The 20,641-nt window shown below is 48.8% G+C and overlaps 1 protein-coding gene across 1 annotated transcript in view; it reads left to right on the top strand.

The window, feature by feature from the left end:
- The first annotated feature begins 15 nt into the window (after positions 1-15).
- cttnbp2 (cortactin binding protein 2) overlaps positions 16-20,641 on the top strand; it is a 21,067-nt gene continuing 441 nt past the window's right edge. The window contains exons 1-23 of the mRNA XM_088378435.1: positions 16-862; positions 3,068-3,175; positions 11,053-11,283; positions 12,678-14,022; positions 14,687-14,947; positions 15,037-15,136; positions 15,220-15,370; positions 15,496-15,690; positions 15,757-15,874; positions 15,940-16,194; positions 16,275-16,370; positions 16,522-16,601; positions 16,908-16,994; positions 17,253-17,352; positions 17,433-17,588; positions 17,775-17,947; positions 18,066-18,244; positions 18,307-18,515; positions 18,596-18,760; positions 18,938-18,989; positions 19,094-19,193; positions 19,287-19,388; positions 19,593-20,641. The exon at positions 19,593-20,641 is cut by the window's right edge and continues 441 nt beyond it. Of these exons, the coding sequence (XP_088234561.1) occupies positions 776-862; positions 3,068-3,175; positions 11,053-11,283; positions 12,678-14,022; positions 14,687-14,947; positions 15,037-15,136; positions 15,220-15,370; positions 15,496-15,690; positions 15,757-15,874; positions 15,940-16,194; positions 16,275-16,370; positions 16,522-16,601; positions 16,908-16,994; positions 17,253-17,352; positions 17,433-17,588; positions 17,775-17,947; positions 18,066-18,244; positions 18,307-18,515; positions 18,596-18,760; positions 18,938-18,989; positions 19,094-19,193; positions 19,287-19,388; positions 19,593-19,808 (4,566 nt within the window). The 5' untranslated portion in view covers positions 16-775 and the 3' untranslated portion in view covers positions 19,809-20,641. The remainder of the gene's footprint in view (positions 863-3,067; positions 3,176-11,052; positions 11,284-12,677; positions 14,023-14,686; positions 14,948-15,036; positions 15,137-15,219; positions 15,371-15,495; positions 15,691-15,756; positions 15,875-15,939; positions 16,195-16,274; positions 16,371-16,521; positions 16,602-16,907; positions 16,995-17,252; positions 17,353-17,432; positions 17,589-17,774; positions 17,948-18,065; positions 18,245-18,306; positions 18,516-18,595; positions 18,761-18,937; positions 18,990-19,093; positions 19,194-19,286; positions 19,389-19,592) is intronic.

The raw sequence follows: 20,641 nt of genomic DNA, 5'->3' as shown, positions 1-20,641 counted from the left end.
TTATCCCTCATTTATTATCGCGGATAATTGGTTCCACAAACCACCTGCGATAAGTGAAATCCGTGAAGTACGGTCACCAACAAGAAGTACTGGGCAGGCTAACGAGTTAGCGGAAAGATGCTAATTCGCGATCATGCTGACACGCGAAAACGGACTTTGGAGCAATACTACACTATCCTAAAGGTTAGACACATGTTTCCTCAATTTAGAAGTTTTATTTTGACTTTTAAATGTCTTTTTAATTCGGAAAAAAAAATCCGCGATGTAGTGAAGCCGCGATAAACGAAACGCGAAGTAGCAAGGGATCACTGTACTATACTGCTATGTTATGCAATGGTAGGCTATACTGAATTATGCGACACAGAATTATAGAGATGACAAAATGATGATGTTTTTGAGCAGCTTTCTTTCCCACAAATGTTGTTGTCAGTCATTAGAAGCACGCGCCTCCTTTTACATCTGGATTTGTCCGCCTGCCTGGCTAGCTTGTCCGGGCCCGCCCCCCTCTATTACCCGCCTCCCTCCTTCCCATCAGCCCCCCACTCCCTCCATCGACTCATTGGTCTGCGGGCTCCTCTTCACGGCTGTCGCCCTCGACCCCTCTCGTGGCCCTCTTCGTCTTCTTCTCCACCTTGTGCTTTATCTCCCTCCTTCCCGGACTCATGTCGCCCTGGGCGTGCGGATGACTCTGGTCCAGCAGCGAACTAGTTAACGAGCGGCGGCGGATGAGCCCGCTCCCGCTCTCCGACAGTCAGCGCACCGCCACAGTACGAAGATGGCGTCGGAAGGAACCAGCGGAGAGCAGCCTCCTCCCCCGGTACAGCAAGCCTTGACCGCCGCCGTGCTGGGAAGCGTCGACACGGTAAGACACCGAGGGGGAGCTTCGTGGAAATCACCTGGCGGGGGTTTTAGTCAGAGCCAGGGCGAGAAATGTCGCACATGAATCAGCGGTGAGTGGCCGCCGGGCTTCTCGCGACAATGTCCGGAGGACAACAATCGTCCGTGTCGGTTCGGCCCAGATCAGAACCGAACCAGATCACCCCCCGTGAAAAACACCACCTCCCCCTAACACATCGTAACCCACCATGACAAAATGACGAGCTTTCCCTCAGCTTGGCTTCCATTCGTGATGGAGAATTCTTTTGTTCGCCTCGAGGCTTTTTCGAACCTTCGTCCTGTGATGGAGAAGTGACACGAAATGGCTTCACATTGTAAGCAACGACGACATTTGGACATTTTTGTCGAAGCTACGGATGGCTTGACAGGTTAGTTTGTGACATGATGCTCAGGTGGAACCAAGCGGAACCTTCTCAGGTTCCCTGGGAAGCTCTTGGACCCTGAGGAGGTGCTATTTCTTCACTTTGCTGTGACCAGATGCTCTGGCTTCATTTGTTGACACACACCTACTTGCAGTTGTGGCAAGTAATCAACTACAAAGATAGTTTGAGTTTGTACTTAAGTAGATTTTGTTTTCTTGACAATTTTATTTTCTTTACCAACAGCTTCATGTTGTATTAGCCATCCTTCGGGTCGGCTTCAAGAAAGATTTCGTGGCGGTTTGCCAACCTAAAAACCACCTGAACTCCAAACTCATGTAGCTGACGTGACTTTGTGGATTTATATACACTTCTGCCTGGTGAGGACAATCGGGTGCTTTTAGCGGTTAAAACACTGAACAGCGAGACGGTTAAAAGATCGGAAAAAAAATCATTGCGTCTGTTGTGTCAGGGACGATCGTGAACGCCTCATATTTACATTTCGGCTTTCGTATTTTGGAAACTATTCTGTTTTGCTGAAAATCTCCCACTTTTTTGGTGCTCGGGTAGTAATAACAAAATTACATTGGCGCCATCTGGTGGAATCTTGGTATTGTTAGGTTAATTGAGATTGTTTCTATTGTTCCCTACTGAATACAATCCCATATGTAATACGAGTATGTGTACATGCAAAATGCATGGTGTTGATGCTTTATGATCCTCTCCATTGTCAGTGCTTTGCTGCCATCTTGTGGCATCTCTACCCGCTGTTTTTAAGTAATTTTATCGATTTAGATTTTTTAAAATAAATTAAGCAGCCCTGGCTTTGCCGTTAAGCCCCTGATGCACCAATTCGTTGTAGAGAAGCTAACTTTGTCATCAGTCTGGACACGCCATTGGTCGCCATGTTTGTCTGGGTCTGTTTAGCATTCCGGTTATTTCCGTGGCAGCTTTTACATGCGAGCAGTGAGTGAAAGTGCACGCGTGGGTTTGAGTGGCAGTACGAGGTGAAGAGCTGCGGAGGAGGTGCTGTTAGGGGGAGGTGGGTTGTGTTCACCAGACACCTTTCTAAATTGGTCTTAATTTCAGTGACTCAGCGGGCATAGCTGGGAGTACCGTGTCACCCTCCGTCTTGCCCTCCCCCCTTTGCGGAGCTCTCTCCAAGACACTTTCGCTTGGCGGCAAGGCGAAACAGGTGCACATGGTAGCCGAGCCTCCTCGGCTCGCTCGCTTCCTTCTCCGTGCCCTCCCACTACCCGAAATGAACCCCCCCGCCGCTGCCATACCTTGGTTAAATAAAGCACTTTGCTCTTTGCTCACACTCGCTGTCGCTGGCTTAAGGCAGGGGGGAAGTTTCTTGTTTGCGGGGGGCCTTTTGACACCATCCAACGTGCATCACATTCTTCTCAAACTGAGTAAACACCTCGCTTTGAAATTTCATCACAGGTCGGACTTCCCGCCGACCCACCTGTCAGAAAGGACACCTAAACTGTTTGCCTTTCATAAGTGAAGCGGAAAAAAGCTTTTAATTGTGGCAACAAGTTGTGTGGTCAAGCCCGATTACGATCATCCTGACCCGCTAGCTGCTAGGAGCTGCTTAATGACCTAGCTAAACATAATTAGGCTCTAATCGCTGTGAGGTAGGATGAGATAGCTCGCCTAATTGGACGGTTGCGTTTAATTAGAGCAGTATGATGCCAGGAGGGGCGCATTGGAGTTGTGTCAATGCGTCTACGTGTTTTGGCTACACGCTATGTGATATTGGAAGCGGTTGGCGCCGAAAAGCCTGACTGGTGTTTTTGGTGTTTCAGAAATGCAAATTCAACATGGATAACCTGAGCAAGCCGGAGCTGTTGACCCTGCTGAGCATCATGGAGGGCGAGCTGGAGGCCCGCGACCTGGTCATCGAGGCCCTCAGGGTGAGTCGTGCTCCATTTGAAAATTGGCAGTCCACTCACTTGCCTTGCGCTTTTTAGCTTAGCCAAGTTTAGCTGTGCGAGGTGAAGTTTTTATTTCAAACCGCCGTTGGTTTTCATATCTGGCTGTTGCTGATTTCTTGTTGATGTCCTTTGGGTATTTTGTTGTTTTTTCCTAGCCGAGATAGGAACTGCATGTTTTTACTTCCTGCAGGTATTTGCATTTATCTCAACTATTGGAGCTTTTTTCCTTTTTATGAGACTTCTGCCTTGGTGACCAATGTAATTCAATTGCTTGAGTGTGGCTGTGTGTGGCCTTGATTTGATATGATGTGCAACTTCCCGTCTATAGTTTCGTTGATAGCAGCCTGGACTTTTATAATACCATAAAGTTAAGTCGATTGAACTCGCTGGTTTATAGGCCATGCATATTCCACGTGACAACAAAAAAAACGCTGACTGCCTTTTTCAGTGTTCGGGTCAGTCGCTTCTAAATTGACATTACGTCACTCGGTAACAAAAAGTGAAAGTATAACACTTGGGAAATAAAACCAAACGTCTTCTCATGAGGTGCACTGAGACATGCAAAACAAAATTTGAACAGCATTTTTAGATGTAGTACCCCACAAAAACTCAAAAATTTTGTCATTTTTAAATGTGACTTTAGTAGTTATTATCCGAAAGACCTCCCTGGTGCCTTCTACCATCGTATGTCCCCTTCAAGACAAAGTTAATTAATCATTGATTTTGTCTAATGTTTAAATCTTGGTTGCAATCTGCATTCCGTCCCGGCCAGGTTTCAGTGAGTTGCGCAATGATCCTGTTTGTTCTGGGCTAGACCGGTGTCATTCGAGGCAGGCATCCGTAGCGTAGACTCCATAAGTGTTACGAGTCTCACCACGGCACCTGGAAGATGATCCCACGTGAAACATCTCCGAGAAGACGCCAGCTGTGGATGTCAAATGAACTTGTACGCGGGTTCCCGCGAGGACGCACTAGCACTGATCCATCACTCGTCGCTAGGCTCCGTGGCGTTATTAAGCCGCTTCGGAGCTGCAGATTAATTAGCATGTGGCTAAAGCCCCGCTGATCCGCCGTATCGGGTTTCGTCCAAGCAAAAAGAAAGGAGCTTGTAAGCTGATTAGCCCAACAACAATGGTGGCGCTGTCACATGATTAGCGCAAGCTCGTCAAAAAGGCGACTGTGCGTCTCTATGGAATTCTCTGCGTAGTTATTTTTAGGAATCGGCAGGTAGAGCCGAAAAAAAACTAAATCTGCAAATGATGCTAAATGGTGCCCCGGTAAACGTTGACTCACTTGAAGGAACTTGGTCACACAACTGTCTGACTTATTTACGTTTCCCAGCCAAACTCAAGGTTGTGAACTCATTGCCCCTGACATTTGAGTTGTCATTTCAAAGGGAATGTTAAAGAGGAAATGAAAAACTTGGACACTGGCCATGATGGCTGCAAAGTCACCAGGAGCAGTAGATAGACCCTTGTTCCCCTTTGTGGTGTTAAATTTGGTGGGCATATCCATTTTGAGTAGACCCACAAAAACAGTGTCTATGTGTGAAAAGAACAGAATGTTTGCTATTTTCCAAAAAGAACACATGTGCTGTTTTGTTGACTAAGAAATATGGTTACTATGCTCAATGTTTTGGCCAAGGTGAACATCTCATGTGTTCAACCACAAAAAAAAATCAAATACAATGAAGTTTCTTATTTGCAGAAGGTTAAGGGAACTTTACTGGCTTTAAGGCTAATACATAGTGTGACCAAGTTGCCCTTTGGGAAAACAACATTCACAATGTTGGCTAAGGTCTTGTCGAGTGTGGGACAAGGTTAGTCTGGATCAATTTCCCCCAAATTTAGTTTTGATCAATCATCAGCTTGAAATTTGGTAGCCATGTCTATTAGGAAAACTGCAAAAAAAAAAATTGCCATTTTGGTTTGATCTAAAAAATCCTTACCCCCTGAGGTGTTTTAAAAATTCCGCTCTGAGGCAAATGTGATTGAGCAAAATGAAAAATGGTCTGTCATGAGTACAGCCACCAAAAAAAGTCTCCATTTCGGCTCATTTCTACCAAATTTGAAGCATGACTTGAGTGTGGGAAAAATAAGTTTTTGTGTGTGTGCATGTGTTTGTGCGATCGTAGCAGTGAAATCCGATGACTTGTCCACGTAGCACAGTTTAGGAATAAGTAAGAATAGAGTGTTGCTATGAAAGCTTCACGAGTAGAGTTGAGGTCAACCGTGACGGGAGGTCTGAATTCTCGGAACGTCGGTCCCCGCGAGGTCACGTGATCCACCACATGACTAAGCCGCTGTCAGCGGCCGGCCCATACATGCTTGGCACAACGCAACGCAACGTAACATAACACATGCCTCGGGCGGGCGGCCGGGCGGCGTGACGTTAGCGGCCAGCATCTCGCTATTTAAGGCACGTCCTGTTGCTGGGCTTCTCCGGCGTTTGCCCTCAGCACGCTGCCATTTCTCTCCCTTTATCTTCTTTTTTTTTTGTCCTCTCTGCCCCCACATCAATCGTTGTGTGTAATTGTGTCATTGCGTGTTACGCTAGCTATTAAACCGGAGAGTGTGGCTCTGATGGAGTCCGTTGCCGTGGAAACCTTCACTCATGCACAGGTTTTAACTGATTAGCGAGCCTTTGACCCGCATATTACAACATCAGTCTGCTAATGCTAATACTTAGCCTCTAATGTAATAATACTTTGTTTACATTTGTTCGCAATGGACCAAATGTTGGGGAAGTTCTAAGACTAGTAAGATCCGAAGTCCAGAATGCTCGTTGATTTCTCATTTGCTCATACCTTATGACTTTTTTTTCTTTTCTTTTTCAAACAGGCTTGAAATTCAAGTTAAGAATTTTTAATATCACAAAGCATAAATCAAAATAAAATGAAAAATAATCACACATTGTCTGATATAATTAGCAAGTCAGAACAAAAGGGTTGCAGCCAAGAATAGGCAAGTGGCGTATAAATTAATGAAACTCATAAATTACAACAAAAAAAAAAAAATCTGATCAAATATGTTTGCCCCGTTTTCCAGAAGGATTAATGTGATTTCACAATTTTGACTTCTCGGCAACGATGGGAATTCAATTATTCAACGATCGTGCCTTTCTTCCATGATAATTGGCATCAAATATTTAGCATCGACATGCTAACTTTTGCTCGCTGCAAACACGCACGCACCCAATGACACGGCATGCTCTTATTGGTGGGCTGCCTAGCAACCAGTCCTCTCTACCTGGACCCTCCGCAGGCTCCCATCCTCGTGTTTCACCGCCACCCACCGACATTCCGCTCCAGAATGAGGCTGAAAAGAGCCAGAGTGTCAATCTTTGCCCCCCCTCACCCACTCCGCTTCCATTCCCGGAAGCCTCCTGAGAGCCTAGCTTTTTTCTCTCTCTCTCCCTCTCGCTCTCTCCCTCTCTCTCTCCCTCTCCAAGTGCTGTCAACTGAAGGCGTCTCCTCTCTCCCACGGGGGGGAAGAAGCGTGTCTGAGTGCTCGTATGGATGCATGCATGATGCATTCCAAAGTCTTTTCACAGCAAAAAAAATATGCTTTTAGTACAAGGGATAGATTTTTAAGGGTCTCAGATTGACCTGGCAATATTTCGTCTTTGTCGGTACTATTGAAGATGTCACAATTTTTTTTTTTTTTCATTTTATTTCCATTCGTTAAGTGTCTAATGTTCCGAATGTTTCATCTTACAAACGGGCTCGCAGAACCAATTAAGTTTGTTATCTTAGTTCCCGCAGTACAATAAATAAATAAACAAGTTACATAAATAGATATATTGCTTGCACCGTGATCTCTTATGAGTGACAGGTCGCAAAAATCCTGACGTGAAGCGTCATTTTAAGCCTTCGTTCGTGTGCTTATGCGCGTTGTTGCGTGTCCTCGGTGCGCAAAAGCGGGTCGGCGATGAAGAGGAAGGATTGGTGAAGAGCTGAGCGGAAGTAGGTCATAGCCAACGTCCCTTTTCTCCCGTCTAATCTTCTCCACTTGCAACGCTCGCTCTCCTCCTCTTCCTCTTATTGAGGCCAACGTTTCGCTTTTTCTTTTCGTCAACTTCCGTAACACCGATTGGGAATCGAACCCGACGCCCAGGATGCATTCGAGCGTGAATCGGCAGAGAACGTCGTCTTCTGTCGTGCATCAATTAACACTTTCCCGCACCGGACAGTGTGCGACTGTGAATGAAGGCAGCAGCTGCGAGAGGTCCACTTCAGGTTACCGCTGCCAAAGAAATGAAAATGAGGAGGATGGAGGAGAAAATCAAACATTTCTTTTCCAATATGATGTTCATCTTTTCTGGCCGGCATCAAAGGAGAGAAGACGAGAGGCTTTCATCCGCCGCGCTTTGTGTGTAGTTGTGGCGTCACAGACGGGCGAGCGTGGGAGTTCACCCGAAGTCGTTGCAACAAGAACACAACCGTCTGAGTGTCGGCCATATTTGAGATTCTTAGGGGAAATATCATGCGCCGTACATGAGCTACCTTAGAGGCGTGTAGAACGTAAAGAACGTCCGTGAACATGGAATGGTGGTGGGAGGGGGCATCCATTTAAATGTCAAACCCTGCAACTAGATGTTGTCGCCGTGAGAGCGCGAGGTCAATGCCAGTCGATGAAGTCACGTGTGCAAGATCCACCATTTTGTTTCCATCTGACAGCCCTGCTTTGTTTAGATTGATGTTTTCATGTTCTATCCACCTCTGATATATTGTTGCTCATAAAAAAACGGAAAAATATGTTGTAGCCAAGCAGATGTTTTGTGGCCAAATGCTCAAGCAGATGTTCATGCCACCTGCCCGACAAGTGCAGCCGCCTCCGGGATCTGCATGCTGGATGGGGGTGGGGGGTCGTCCCGTGTGTGTGGAGGCTAACGAGTGTGGATGTAGCATTAGATCAGGACAGGAAATGGCAGAAGATGACAAAATCCTCCTGGATGTGGGCCATCACGTCCGAAGGGAAGCCCCGTGGCACGCTACAAGCCACATGGACTTTCCTCTAGGCCTTAGTAGCCCTTGATCTAACTTTGTTCCACTTCTGTCACCTCGTTAGCAGGATTCATCACGAGGCTCTTTCACAGAGTGCCCGCAAAATGGACGCAGCATCAGTTGCATCTCAGTGATTGTTCCTATTATCCATTACAAGGGCCAACTTCAAAATTAAAGCCGACCAAGGCTTCCCAAAGATGCACACCAGATAAACAGTCTCTCAAAGCGGAAAAAAATCCTCGTTTTTTTTTTTTTTTTAATCTCTTGTCAGTTCCGGACCCATCCCCCGCCTTCACGACCGCCTGTCGAGCAATCACAGCGTAGCGTCGACAATTGGGTTTAGCTAAAGCAGCTCCTCCGTTTTTATCCGCTTCCTCCCGCCTGGGGGCAGCCCAAGTTTTTTCTTCCTCGGGTCGGCAGACGTGGGCGAAATATTCTCGGGCTCCCTCACAGAACGTCTTTTGTCTCGACGACCAGTTTCCCGAGCAACAGAGGCGTACAAGCTAGCTTCCGATACCCCGCCGCTAGTTGGCGGTCAAGAACGCCACATCTTCCCAGCATCCCACCTCAGTCCCAATTTGAGATGAAGTCAAATTAATTCTGAGCTGAGTCAATTAAGGTTTAAACATCACAAGTTGTGTTTGATGAACGCTATCAAGCAGCTAGCTCACTGCCATCGCTTTGGCTCAGCATCAAATGTACACACAGTAAGCGTTGGCATTAGAGGACGCACCTCCTGCTTCCATCCCGCTGGTGTGCTAACGAGTCTCTGATTGGCGCCGCGGTGGTTTCTCGCCTTGCCAACGGTCGCCGCTAACTGCCAACATTGTTTTGGACGACGGAAGGCTTTTGATCCTTGGAAGGGACAATGTGGTCCAATCAAACATGACCGCAGCTTGAAATGGACCCTCACCACGTTGTCGTTTTTATTGGACGCAACAGTTGGAAGCGCTATTTGGATACAAGATAATTTACGATTTGAACTTTTACGACCACTCGAACAAATTGACCTTTCCTAATCAGGAAATTAAATGCACATACTGGAAAAATAAATCAGTGTATGTGTGTTTGAGTGTGTCCATGTGTCTGGCTTTATTGTGTGTGCTGAGCGCTGTGATATTGTAGTCGATATTATATATTTAAAATGATCCCTGTTGGCTCGTTGCTCGGCCTTCCCGCATCTCGCCATTACAGTGGCGACCATGATACATGTTGATCCATGTGTTTGTATGCGTGCAAATGTTCTCATGTTAAACTAGCCAAGTGAAAAGGGATGACACAATCACAACAATGTTGTCGCTAAATCCATTTTCTGTTGCTCAAGAGCAAATTGAATTAATTCCTTCTGCAAGCTTGATCTAACATCCTGTCAGGGCACATTTTCTGGAGTGAGCAAAACGCTGGCTACCGCTAATGGTAGCGCAGACCACGGGGCCCAGAAAATTGAGATGAGTCGCATCTTACAGTAACTTTGAGTTGTTACAGGCCTACACACACACACACAGACACACAATTACAAGTGTCAGTATCAGATGTTGGGGGGGATTTTTGTTGTTTTGCCCATAGGGAAAACACAGTTTAATGAAGCAGGAAAGGGGGTTAGCAGGGGGGCCTGCATGGGTTTATGGTGCCATTAAACAGGTAAAAATAGATAGCAAGGAGCTGCTGACGACGCACACACACACATAGCTGCAAGTCATGCTCGTGTATGTAAACGTACACTTGGGTGCAAAGCTCTGCGGTCTTGACGCTAGCCGAAGTCCAGCAGATGGTTGGGATAGCTAGCTTGTGATTAGCATTCATAGAGTAACACAAGACGAATTAGCGCTCGCATGCACAATTTTTGCAACATTGCCATGAATGTTGCTGTTGTTTTTTTATAAAGTAGACAGATCATGTAAGCTGTGCTAGCTTTTCTGCTGATACAGAAAATGATGTTTAAGTTAGCCATCCTGCTAATGGCAATTAGCCAACTGTTGGCTGATGTCAGCTATGTTAGCCAATAATTATTCAATACGAAACTCGTGAAACATGTTAGCTCCACTAGCCATCCAGTCATGTCTCCCTGAGACATGCTATTGCTAATGCTAACTACTTTGCGTTTACATTGTCAGGGCGTTTGTACGCTGGTCTCGGAATATCATTTCTAAATTTCCTTCTGCTTGTAACTCTTTCAAGCTTCTTATTCTATTTCTCTGTACTTCTTCTTCAGATGTCTGTCCACTTTTCCGTGCTTCCTTACTAGGCCTTTGTTTGCTTCCCTCTCACTTTATGCTTCTTTTTCTGGCTTCTTTCCAAATGACTTACACTCGGTGCTTCCTTTTTAGGCTTCTGTCCGCGTCTCTCGTTTGTTCTTTTTCAGACTTCAATCTACTTTCCCGTCACTCTGCTCCTTTTCCTGACTCGTACGCCACGTACAGGTGGCACAAGCATCAAAGGAAGATTCCACTGTTTAGCTTACTCGCTTCGAACACACTGTAATCATCATTTTGCTCGTGAAAGATAAACACTTTAAAGGGCACTACTGACAAATGCGTGTTGTTCTTGTGCTTGAAGGTCAGCTACATCGAAATGAGCCTCTGCAGCTCCCACACACACACAGTCGATATATCGACGTGCTCGTCGTAACATCGCTCAAGGTCTGACGGACGGGCGTGGTCAGTTGCCCCCCCCCCGACTCACTCTCGCATCCCAGACAAAGCGGTCGTCTAGAAGCTGACCGACAGATCATTTATGCAGCATGTTTAATTAAAAAATGTCCACAATATAAAAAACAGTGAACTAAAACTACATAGTCGAGTTTTTGTGGTCAATAAAGTTGCTTACATTTATTTTGTCCTTTCTCTGGTAGGCTCAAAGGAAAGAAGTGTTCCTGCAAGAGCGCTACAGCCGCTACAGCCTCACCGACCCCTTCCTGGCGCTGCAGCGGGACTTTGACCGCAGCGTCCCGCGAGGCGACAAGGAGCGGCGGCCGCTGGGCTCCAACCCCATGTCCGTCCTGGAGGCCGTCATGGCGCACTGTAGGAAGATGCAGGAGCGCATGTCTGCGCAGTTGGCCGCTGCCGAGAGCCGCCAGAAGAGGGTAAGGCAGCTCCGGGTCGAATTGACTTTGTCACCTCGCAACTATGTCACCAACTTCAAATCTTGAAGCAAATCTTTACACAAATTTGGTATGAAATGACTGGAATGGGCCTAAAGTGTGTGTGCGTACATTAGTGTTTACACTCCCCATTCTTCTGGTGCGTCATTTCTATTTTCACCGCTTGACTAAGTGTGTTTATGACTGCATAAGCTTTTCCTGGGGTCTCTTTGGGATTTTGTGCACCCCCGTCCCTCCCGCCGTGAGGTATGCTGCGGTGAAATTGTTTAGATAAAAGCGAAACGGGATTGTAGCATTTCAAAAGCGTGGATAGATAAATACAGTGTGCCCTTTCCTTGAACCTCTCGAAAATTACAGATATGAAGCAGTCGAGAACCATCTGGAAGGTTTAAGTCAACCACACGAGAAGGGAGTAACCGCTTAAATATATAGAGAGCCGTGTTTGTGAATGCGCCTATGCATTCTGCATGTGCTTTAAATTACAGTTGCGTTCACAATCTTAGCAGCCAGTTTAAAAAAAAAACTCCAAAACACAAACCCGGCTTGTTGTAAACAATGTCCATGTTCACACAGTACAAAAACTTTTGATGTTCCTGAAAATATTGGCTTACTTTATCCTAAAACAAAGGCATGAATGATGCACTTAGCTAAAACGAAGACAATATTTTGATGATTGCAAAGCAGCTGCTGGCGTGAAAGCGGATCGGTGGCACATGCGGGCAACAGCTTCACGAGGAGAAGAGCCTCGCTGGGATCTTTGCGTTGCTGGGTAGAGGGAATTTCAGCCGCACGCTCGGCGCTATCTTTATCCGCACTCCCCTTTTCCGCTCTCGTCATCCTGCTACCGCGGGCTCGCTGATGAATTATCCTTGAGCTCAACACAGGCAAGGTGATGTCGCCCCCCACACCACCACCATGTTAACATTCATCTCAGTCAAAATTCAATGGCCAGCCGACACGCCGTCTATGATGTCATACAGTAGCAGAGTCAGCAGCCGCACGTGTGTGGGATTTTCCAGAGCCTTGGCGGAGGTCTGCTGAGAGTGCAATCTCCTGCCAATTAGCAGCTGGTGGCTACAGTTGGTTTGTTATGACCTCTTCACAACGGAAGGATCTTTTATTGGGGAGCCTCGTTAGCGGGGTGGAGCCCCACTTAAGCCCCTTCACCCTCGGCCCACGAGCTGCCGTCCGGCTAACAATAGCGCCGGCCTTCCAATTATAGCAGAACGGGTCATTGCAGTGATCAGAGGTCTGACCCACAACGACTAGTGTTACACAACTGAGCTGACGGCACAATTGAGTCATTTGGCTGTTTAGTTAGTCATCAAGTTTGTAAAGATTTTGTAAAGATGCTGTTTGTGTTTTTCCTGCGGCAGCTGGAGATGGAGAAGCTACAGCTGCAGAGCCTGGAGCAGGAACATCGCAAGCTGACGGCGCAGCTGAAGGACGAGCGCGAGAAGAACAAGCACATCGTCATGATGCTGGTGCGCGAGTGTAAGCAACTGGCCACACGCGTGGTGGAGGAGTCGCAGCGCTTCGACGAGCTCCAGGCCCGACTGGACGAGGAGGGCCTGGCCTCCGGGCGCCTGCGGGAGGAGCTGAGTGCCGAGCGGCAGCGCGGCCAGCAGATGGAAGCCAAGATGGAGAAGCAGCTGTCTGAGTTGGACACTGAGCGTGAGCAGCTGCGGGCCAGGCTGGGCCGCGAGGAGGCAGAGAGCCAGAACCTACGGCAGCAGGTGGAGCAGCTCAGAACTGAACGCGGGGCTGCCAAGGACGGGGCCCAACCTGCCGCCACCGCCTGCTCGCCGCCTAAAGCTTCAGTTTCCGTGGCCACGGATCTCATCAGCTCTCAAACAGCTTCCTGCCAAACGGACCAGCCCCTCCCTGAGGTGGAGGGTCCCAAGAAGACTCCCCTTACCATAGCCGCCAAACCAACCACGGGCCCTTACGCCGCTCTCAGCCTGCCAAAAAGCACCGCTCGGGGAATCGTCCACAGCGGCTCGGCAGGCCCGGCGCAGAGCGAGAACGGCTCTGAGGCCCAAGCTCCCCCCCACGGCCTACCCACTGGGGTCAGCCCCCGCGTCCAGGCGGCCCGCTACAAGTTCCAGGAACAGGACCAAAATGGCACGGCCTCCCAGAGTCCCCCGGCCCGGGACCCTTCCCCCAACAACCGGGACAACTTTGCTGCCAAGCAACAAGCGCGCCACACGGTCACCCAGGTCCTGTCGCGTTTCACCAGCCCTCCAGCAGGGGGGCTGCGACCCAGCCTGCCGCACTCGGCCTCGGAAGGAGGGCCCTTCCCCAGCCGCCTCAGCCACCCCATTGGCCTTAAGTCCCCCACCGTGGCCAGAATCGACCGGGGAAACCCTCCTCCCATCCCTCCCAAAAAACCCGGGCTCTCCCAGACCCCCTCGCCCCCTCATCCGCCCATGAAAGTAGTGGGGGAAAGCGGACGCTCTCATGGGGTGGGGCTCAAATCAGCTACACCCCAGCTGCCGCCCAAACCCACCCTGGACCTGGTACCAGCCCTGACGGCCTCTCAGGTGGGTGCACAGCCCCTCCGTCGCTCCCCGGGGCCCGACCAGTTTGCAGAAAGTCCCCCTGTCGTCGTCACCCCTTCCATCCCCTCCATCAACCCCCTTCCCTCCTCCCTCTCCATTAGTGCTCCATCCAACTGTAGTCCCCGTGCCCCCGCAGACAGCCCCCTGGCAACAGCATCAGGTAAAGGGGACCCCTTCCTCTTCCCATATTTCGTCTTTTTCCAGTTTTCGCCTCTGCCTCTCTTCCAGCTCTCTTTGCGGCGCCTAGCCCAACGTATAGCCTAGCTTCAGCTAGCATAGCCCAATCGTTTACATCATAATAGTGAGAGCGCAGTCCAATAGGAGGCTGCATTTTTAATTCTCCTCCGTCCTCTAGCGCCGCTCTATGTCCCACAGGTTAGCTCAGCTTTTTTGCTTGTGAGACAAAAGTACGAGAGGGACACACTGAGGCTTGCATTTAACTTGAAATATTCCTGATGGTCAGTCACCTCTTTCCTCCCTGAAGCTGATGCCAGTGGCTGCTCTCGCCTCGTCTACCCTTTGCCTTTTCCAACCTGTACTTAGCATGCACCCTAACTTCTTACCTCCTTCACTGGTCTTCCGGGTTTTTGCACTTCCCAGGTAAAACACAGTTCCCATATTTCTGTGAAGTCTTTTTGTCTTTCAATTGATGATGGCTGCTCTTATGTATGCTCTTTATGTACTCAGGCATGTCGTTCCCCTCCTCCTCCGCCTGTTCTTCTTCCTCCTCTCCAGCACTTCTAGTGTGATTGTCAACCCTCTCCTGGTTTAACCTGTTCCGTCCCTGCTCCCTCCGCCCCCTCCCTCTCTGGTGCTCCCGGCAGGCTGGTGTCCCTCCGTAGTCTCCCCTCTCGGCAGCTGTGGGCCCGCTGCCCTGGACGGCGGGCGGCCGCTGCTCCTCCTCCAAGCTGCTTCCCAGGGAAATGTCACTTTATTGTCAATGCTGCTTCACCACGCCCACCCGATCACGCCCGACCACACCCACCTCACCACTGCCACGGACAACCAGCCTACCCGCCACCCACCACAAGACCTCCACAACTTGACTGCTGCCTTGTTTGCTGCTGCTGACCACGGACACACAGGTGGGTAACCACTCCATTTGGATTTGTGCAGGTCTTCCATCTCTATTATCGATTAGAATTTACCGTTTTTTTTGGTGCGTTCTGCACAGAGTGCGTGAAGCTGCTGCTGTCTTCCGGCTCGCCTGCTGATGTGTCCGACCAAAACCGATTTACACCTTTGCACTTTGCTGCCTCCCACGGCCACAGTAGGTGAGTACAGACAAAAAAAATGACTGACAGATATGATCACGGTTACACCTTCTACTGTTTATTTTTCCTCTCCCACCCGCCAGCTGTGTGGAGGCTCTGCTGGCTGCGGGGGCCGCTGTGGACGCGGCCGCCGACGGTGGCCAGACCGCCCTCTTCCTGGCCAGCGGGGCGGGCAGGAAACACTGTGTCCACATCCTGCTGAGCGCCGGCGCAGATCGCTCCCGAATGGCCACGGTATATTTTCAACGTTTTTTAAGGTTCTAATGACAGATGCTACCCAGCCATTGTGGTACTAATAATAACGAAGAAAACAAAAAATGCAAATCACCGATCAGTTGATATGCCGTGGTGCTCTGCAGGACGGCTGCACGTGTCTGCACGCGGCGGTGCAATCAGGTCACGTGGACACGCTGCGTCTGCTCCTCTGTCACCCCGGAGACCCCGCTGCGAGCCCCCGACCCAATGGAGCCGCTGCTCTGCCCGCTGCCCTGCTCAACCACGCCAACGCGGACGGATGGACGGCTGCTCACATGGCGGCCGCTCTCGGCCTGAAGGTGGGATAAATCAAACCAGCTCTCACGCAAAGGCTGTTGATGTTAATATTGCGCATGTGTGTGTAGGAGTGTCTGGAGGTTCTGTGTAGCCACCGTGAGCAGGACATCGAGAGGAAAGATAAATGTAGTCGCACCATCCATGACGTTGCCACAGATGACTGCAAAGATCTCCTCGAAAATCTCAGTGAGTTTGAATTTGATTATTTTTTTAAATTATTATTTTTTAAGTGTCACTCCCCCATGTTGCAGATCAGTACCGCGTCCTGGTGCTTCTCCAGTATTCCGCCACTTCCATGGATGATGATGATGATGATGTTGAGGAGCGGGCGGGTGAGCTTCAGTCAGTGCTGTGTAGACTGTCAGTGGAGCGCTCCATGCGCTGGTCTCAGCTGAGTGCCTCCATTGGCCACGCCTTCACCACACATTTGCATATGCTGTGTGGCGAAGACGCACAGCGCCCCCCGCTGGGCCTCACACCCGCCAGCATCACCTCTGTCCTAATTGGTGAGTAGTCAATGGTGCCTGGCTAATTTGACATCTCTTCCTCCTGACATCAATGTATATGTGCTTCTGTGTGGTTCCAGGAGGAAGTGAGTGGAGGCCTGATCAGGAACTTTCTGTCTCACCTTGGGATTTCGTGCGAAAACCTCTTAGCCAGGTCATCACTGTCCGACTGAAAGGTACGAAAAAGCATTAAAACATCAGTGAATTTGCCTTACTAGCAATTCAAATTCCCCACAGCGCCATCTAGGAAACCTGCAGCTCACCAGCTGCTCGTAAAATTGTGTCTGTGTGTATTTTCATGTTTTTTTTTTTTTTTTTTTGGGTCAGGTCTCTCTGAGTCGTGTCTTGATGAGTTGGCTCTGGAGTCTCTCTTTCCACTGCCGGTGCTGCTCAACTACGTTCGCTTGGTAAATGCACACACCCCCGCACACACACATAAACACAATAAAATGCTGACAGAAGAAGCGTAGGCGCGAAAAGTGCTGCGGGGGCCTTCGGTCTTTGATGTGGCGGCGGTCTTTATGGCAACTCTAGCACCCCCTGCCTGTCATATTTGTACAGATTTGAGTTTTTTTAGTCCATTACACTGGGCAACAAAGACATTATGATCTCCATATAACACTTTGAAAATAATGTTCCCTTTTGCCTCATGACATGCATGTGATGTTGACGAGTCAAGATTTGTAACCTAAAACGTTTGTTTGATGTGGCAGGCGGAGCAATACGGGAGTGTCATCTTTCACGGCCTGGAGGACAGCTGTCAGGATTACATCGCCGCTCTGCTGGCTCGCTGCATCAAGGTGTGACGATGATGACACTGAAATGTGAGATCGATGTGATAGGGTTGGAGTTTATGAGTCAGGACTTTTTTTTTTGTTTTTGATGGCCGACCCAGCGCCTAGCTGATTATTGCTATATGGATTATTAGATTATTGTAAAACACAGTCTTACAATATTATAGTATTTATACAATGTTTTGCTGGTTGCAGTTCTCCAGACGCATGTGTGAGATTGTCTTGAGTTTCCATGACAACCCCCCCTTCCCTCCCTCATGTCAGTCTAAGCAGGAGGCGGGTGGTCAGGCGTGTGAGGTGGTGAAGGTAGAGGTGCAGCCAAGTCTGACTAAGGAGCAACTGCTGGACATCCTCGTCTCCCGCGGTGAGATCTTCATCATCGCCATCATGGTCATGAGATGACGCGTCACCTCCTCTTCACCCTCGCCTTCCTCCCCCGCGCAGGCTTCCTGCTGCCGGCGTCGGCACGTGATCACGGCGTCTGCTTGGTGCTGCTGCTGCAGGGTCTGGAGAAGGCGGCATCCCTGCCGGCTCTGCTCGGAGATCTGTGCCACAGCTTGGACAACAGGACGTCCAGTGTCCCCTTGCTGCTCAACGCTGGTGAGTGTGCGTGATACGTGGCATTATTGTGTAGCACTAGACTGGACAATGTTAGCTTAAAAAAAACATCAATAAAACAAAAAAACCTCATTGTTAGAATGGATCTGGTTAAATGTAAAAAAATGCTGTAATAGAATTCTTTTCATTGATGATGAGCGTGACAAGAAACAATCATTTTCTCTTTAGGTCCACATCACTTCTGCCAGCACAGCTTCCTGATTGGGTCCCTGTCAAAGCCCCGCCTCCAAGGCTCAGAGCTCCGCCTGCAGCAGCACTTCCGCTGGCTGCGCCTGCGCTGGGACCAGGAGCCTCTGCACGGCCTGCTGGCCAGACGCCTGCGCAGGAAGCTTCTGCACCAGGTCAGGCAATTCTGGAGTCACCATCTCATCCACATTGCACACTTGCCGATGATGTCACCAACGAAAGTAGCTGTCCCCTTTTTACCCGTCAAGTGGTCTCCTGCGTGTCCCCCTCCAGACAGGAAGTGTGGTGTGGTCCAATGACGGCGTCATGGAGAAGGCTGTGCTGTGGGTGGCTCAAGTCTGGCAGCAGCTCAATGCCTGCTTGGCACATCTAGGAACCCACGAGGCCTTGATGGGACCCAGACACTTCCTGGCCTGCCCCGTCCACACCAACGACGCGCACGCCATCGTTAGGTACGCCCGTGGTACATAAACACACACGCGCACAATACTAACGATTGTCGCGATGCGTTCAGGTGGTTGTCTAGGCTGTGGAGCTCGGTGGTGGTTCCTCGCGTAGAGACGGCGATCATCTCCCGGTTAACGGCCAGGCGCTCCTCCTCATCCACCTCCTCGTTGCCCAGCAACATCGTTCTGAGCGACGGCCAGCAGGCGGTGCTGAAGGCCGCCCTCAGCATCCTGGTCAACAAGGCTGTCCTGCGGGGATGCCCCCTCCCTCGCCACGGTCAGAACTGATTGATTTTTTTAAGATCATTATTTGTCCATTTCAAAATTACGAAATTTAAAACAAATCTCTCTCTTCAGAGGTTGCGTTCAGGGGCGGAGCCATCCCTCTGACCGCCATCAACTCCTTGAAAGGAAGTGGCGGCGGCGGCAGGAAGTGTCGAGACAAGCTGCGACGATCCAATACCAGCCCTCGAAAGAGAGCAAGCCCCGCCTCCGGCTGGGCCGGTGGCTCTTTTAGACACGGTAAAGTTAATGTCAGCCGTCAATCATGTTGTGCCAAGGCTTTCGTGGATGATTCAAGCAAGGTGATGTCGTCAGTCAGCCATGTTGTATGAAGATATTCTTAAAATGAATAATTAGTAATTCTGCCTTTTATCAGTTTGTAGGAAGGCATTATTAAAATCTTGGTTGTGTTTTCAGGCTCGGTATCCTCCACTGATGTTAGCTGCCCCACAAATGGCAAAATCCACAGGTTTGTTCAATTTTAATATTACAGCATCTGCAATTTCAGTATTGTTGATTACCGCGGGAGGTCGACGACAGATAGACGTGTACATGCGTGTGTGTTTTGATCAGGGAGGCGTCCGGTTTGTCTTTGTTCTCGGACGATGAGACTGACCTGATCCAAGAACTGCAGTCGTTGTGCTCCAGTAAGTCAGAACCGGACATCAGACAGGTACGCGCTGCATTACATTTGAGATTTAAGACATCATCAAATACAGAGAAAGAGAGATTATTGAGAAAGGCGTTATTGATGGGCAATTTCCAGATGTGGGCATCCAAAGACGATGACACCCTCCTGTTTGCCCCCGCCGGAGCTCCGCCCTCTACACCAGAGCAGAAAGTAGCCCGAGACCAGTCAGCTCAGTCGGTGAGAACACGCTGACGGGACGGAGGCAACAGGTGGCGCCAAACTGTCAGACCATTTAAGCCAATCAATGACGGAATGGCGTGAGTTTGAGGTCCAAGTGGGCTGCATGAGAAGATGCCACCTGTTACATTTGTTTGTTTTTTATGTTTTGTGATGAAAAAGAATTATGTGAGCCAAGATTTGAGTGTTTGCTGTCTCCCGCAGTCGCTGCTCACGCATGCGGTTGTCCAGAGCAGTCAATGCCGCTCGAGCCCTCGAATCAAATCCCATCTGCCCGTGCCCAGCAGGGGGCAGCAGCAGTCGCCTCGCATCGCCGCGGGCAACAACAACAGCAGCAGCAGCAAAGCAAACGGTAGCAGCAATGTCAAGAAATCATCACAGGAGCACATCTGGCTCCTACAACAACACAATCACAAATGAACACACGCACACACAGCCTCACCCTTCAACAGAAGGGCCAATCACACAAATTAATATATGAAGAAAACAATCACAAGAGGACAGCTAGTTCCACCATAGGGGAAATGTTAGTGTCATACTTTAAAAACCTTAAGAGTAACATGAAAACAAATATGAATAAATGTCAGAAATATTAGGAAAATATTATAAATATAGTATATAAAAAATATATAATTATATAAGGAAATATCTCATGGTAGCCTGGTACACACATTAACATGACGTCTGGGAAATGATCTACTTTTATCTTCAACAAATTATTTTTGCATGCAACACTAAAACGTCTGATATTTTCAAAAAGCCAAGACTTTATTCAAATGACAAAATTATACTGCCCGTTCAGCTGTTATTTTCTGAAAATAATTAATTACACTAGGTAGCGATTTGCAAGAAAATATGAGAAATAATTGTTCTTAGAAATATTTTAACATGACAACCCGCCACTAACCCAAAAAAAAATATTTAGAACATTCTCAAAAAACGCCATGTGTGTACCAGGCTTAAATGAACACGTTTGAAAATGTTTTTAGTCACGAGAAACAAAAATCTCATAGATTGGTATTTAATAAAAGCAAGAGAGTAGGTTCTTCAAATGTGTATCTGACGATATCTACAGTAAGTGGTGTATCAGTATTACTGTATATGACGGTGTGCACACGCTCCCCTCCCCTCCCTCCCTCCCTCCCTCTTAGCAGACCACGTTTGAACTGTTTGTACTTGTCACACTTTGTTGTGTGTACTTTGGGGACCACACTTTTGTTCTAGAAGCAATTATTGGGTTGTCGGTCGCTCTG

Source organism: Syngnathus floridae, chromosome 6 (assembly GCF_059516105.1).
Source record: "Syngnathus floridae isolate MCC-2025c chromosome 6, RoL_Sflo_1.0, whole genome shotgun sequence".
NCBI lineage: Eukaryota > Metazoa > Chordata > Actinopteri > Syngnathiformes > Syngnathidae > Syngnathus > Syngnathus floridae.
This window is presented reverse-complemented; position numbering and strand designations above follow the sequence as displayed.